At 38.1% G+C, this 2003-nt stretch overlaps 1 protein-coding gene across 1 annotated transcript; it reads right to left on the reverse strand.

Annotated features, from left to right (window-relative positions):
- Nucleotides 1–71: 71 nt before the first annotated feature.
- On the reverse strand, nt 72–1736 carry SARC_14949 (hypothetical protein; the record flags this gene model as incomplete). The annotated part of the gene is made up of 3 exons (XM_014290921.1): nt 72–218; nt 684–936; nt 1617–1736. Coding segments are annotated over 3 exons (520 nt in total), but the record flags the coding sequence as incomplete, so codon positions are not given.
- Between the last annotated feature and the right edge of the window lie 267 nt (nt 1737–2003).

The raw sequence follows: 2003 nt of genomic DNA on the forward strand, positions 1-2003 counted from the left end.
ATACACACACACACACACACACACACACACATATATATATATACATATATGTAAACGTGTATGCAACGTACCATATAGCTTGACAGTAGCGTGTGCCCCATCCACGCTGGTAATTGCGGCGTAGTGTCCTTGGTCTGCTCCTGATCGAATGGACACTTCCGCACCCACAACGGTCCATATGTCATCGAAGTCTTCATCGTGGACCCCAGGTGTACCAACTAAGAATATGAGATATTGTATTAGAAACGTGGAGATGACGGATTCAGTACGTATATATATATGGAAGAGATTTATCTGGAAACTTAGATACCTATATAGTAGATAATAGTATACACCCTACTGTTCATGGCTGACAGGATTTACGACTACGCTAGTACCCGGCATGCACATACGTACATCGATATATACAACACACAATATACCCATACACATACAAGCAATCACATGCGGCTGTAATCTACTAGCAGCCCCAGCTGTACTATGATTGAGGGCACTGGGTGTGTTCGGGTCGTCTCTGATTCGCAGGGGTTTTAGCGTTTACGACCTGCCCCAGCCCAGGGGTGGCCGGGATTTATATCACAGCACATCGTAAACGAACCTCGGAAAGCTTATACACATACACTTATACATATACATAAATGCATGTATATATAAAGACACACATACAGATACACCCTACGTACCAGCCCCAGGCGTGCTGGGATTGAAGTCACTGGGCGTGTTGGGGTCGCCCATGATGCCCGGTGTGCTTGGGTTGTATGACCCGGTTCCTGGGGTGGCAGGGTTGTACATCACACCCGGAGTGCTGGGATTGTATGGATTGGCATACGCTGGGGTGGAGGGGTTAGCGTACGAATTTACCCTCAAAGAGACCCCCGGAGTTTGCGGATAGGCGCCGGTGGTGCCGGGTGTGGTGACACTGGGTGTATCATGGCCCTGTGATATGTGGATAAGATCCGAAGCCAGATGTATGTTATGTAGAATTTAAGCTGTTATGCGATATAACATGTATGTGCGAGAACAGGACAGGCACAACGTGTGGTAGTGGGTGGTGTTTGATGTTCCCGAGGTCGTACCATGGGGTGTATCATGGACTTTACTAGGAAAATGAGGTAGAAATCGGCTATGAGTGAGTTAGAAACTATGTAGAATTAAGCTGTATAAGCGATATGCGCCACACTCACACGCAATATATAATATATATATAAATATATAAATATATATACATATATATACATACATACATATATATATATACAATATATTATCTCTAAATGGATGAACTTCAACTTATACATATACATACACATGTATACTTATACGTGGATTTATAAATGTATAAATACATATACACGTATATATACATATACATACATACACATACATATATACATACATACATACATATATATATATATACATAAATATCTATATATACATAAATATCTATATATACACATATATAGATACATATATATATAAAATATGTATATGTATATGTATATAAATATGTATTTGTATATGTATACAAATTTAAATAAAAATAGAAATAGAAATATAACTATAACTATATATATATATATACATATATATATGAAGGGTACATATGTACATACCAGGAAGGCACCAGGGGTGGTGGGGTTGTAGGCCCCCACACTATCCACAGCCACACTCTGTGGTTCTGAGACGCTGGGTGTGTGGTAGGCTTCTGAACCAGGTCCGGTATATCCTCCTAGATGAGAGAACAAGCAAACGTGAAAATAAGGTCATGAGGAACTAAGCAAGAAGGCCAGAAGATAAGATACAAGACATACCTATGTTTATATGAATATCGATACAGACACACACTCACACACACATACGCACACACACACATATATATATACAAACATGTATATCATATATACATATATATATATTTATATATATATGTATATGTATATGCATATGCGATATATATATATATATATATATATAGATATATATATATATATATATATATT

The sequence above is a fragment of the Sphaeroforma arctica genome (genome assembly GCF_001186125.1).
Source record: "Sphaeroforma arctica JP610 unplaced genomic scaffold supercont1.5354, whole genome shotgun sequence".
Taxonomy (NCBI): Eukaryota; class Ichthyosporea; order Ichthyophonida; genus Sphaeroforma; species Sphaeroforma arctica.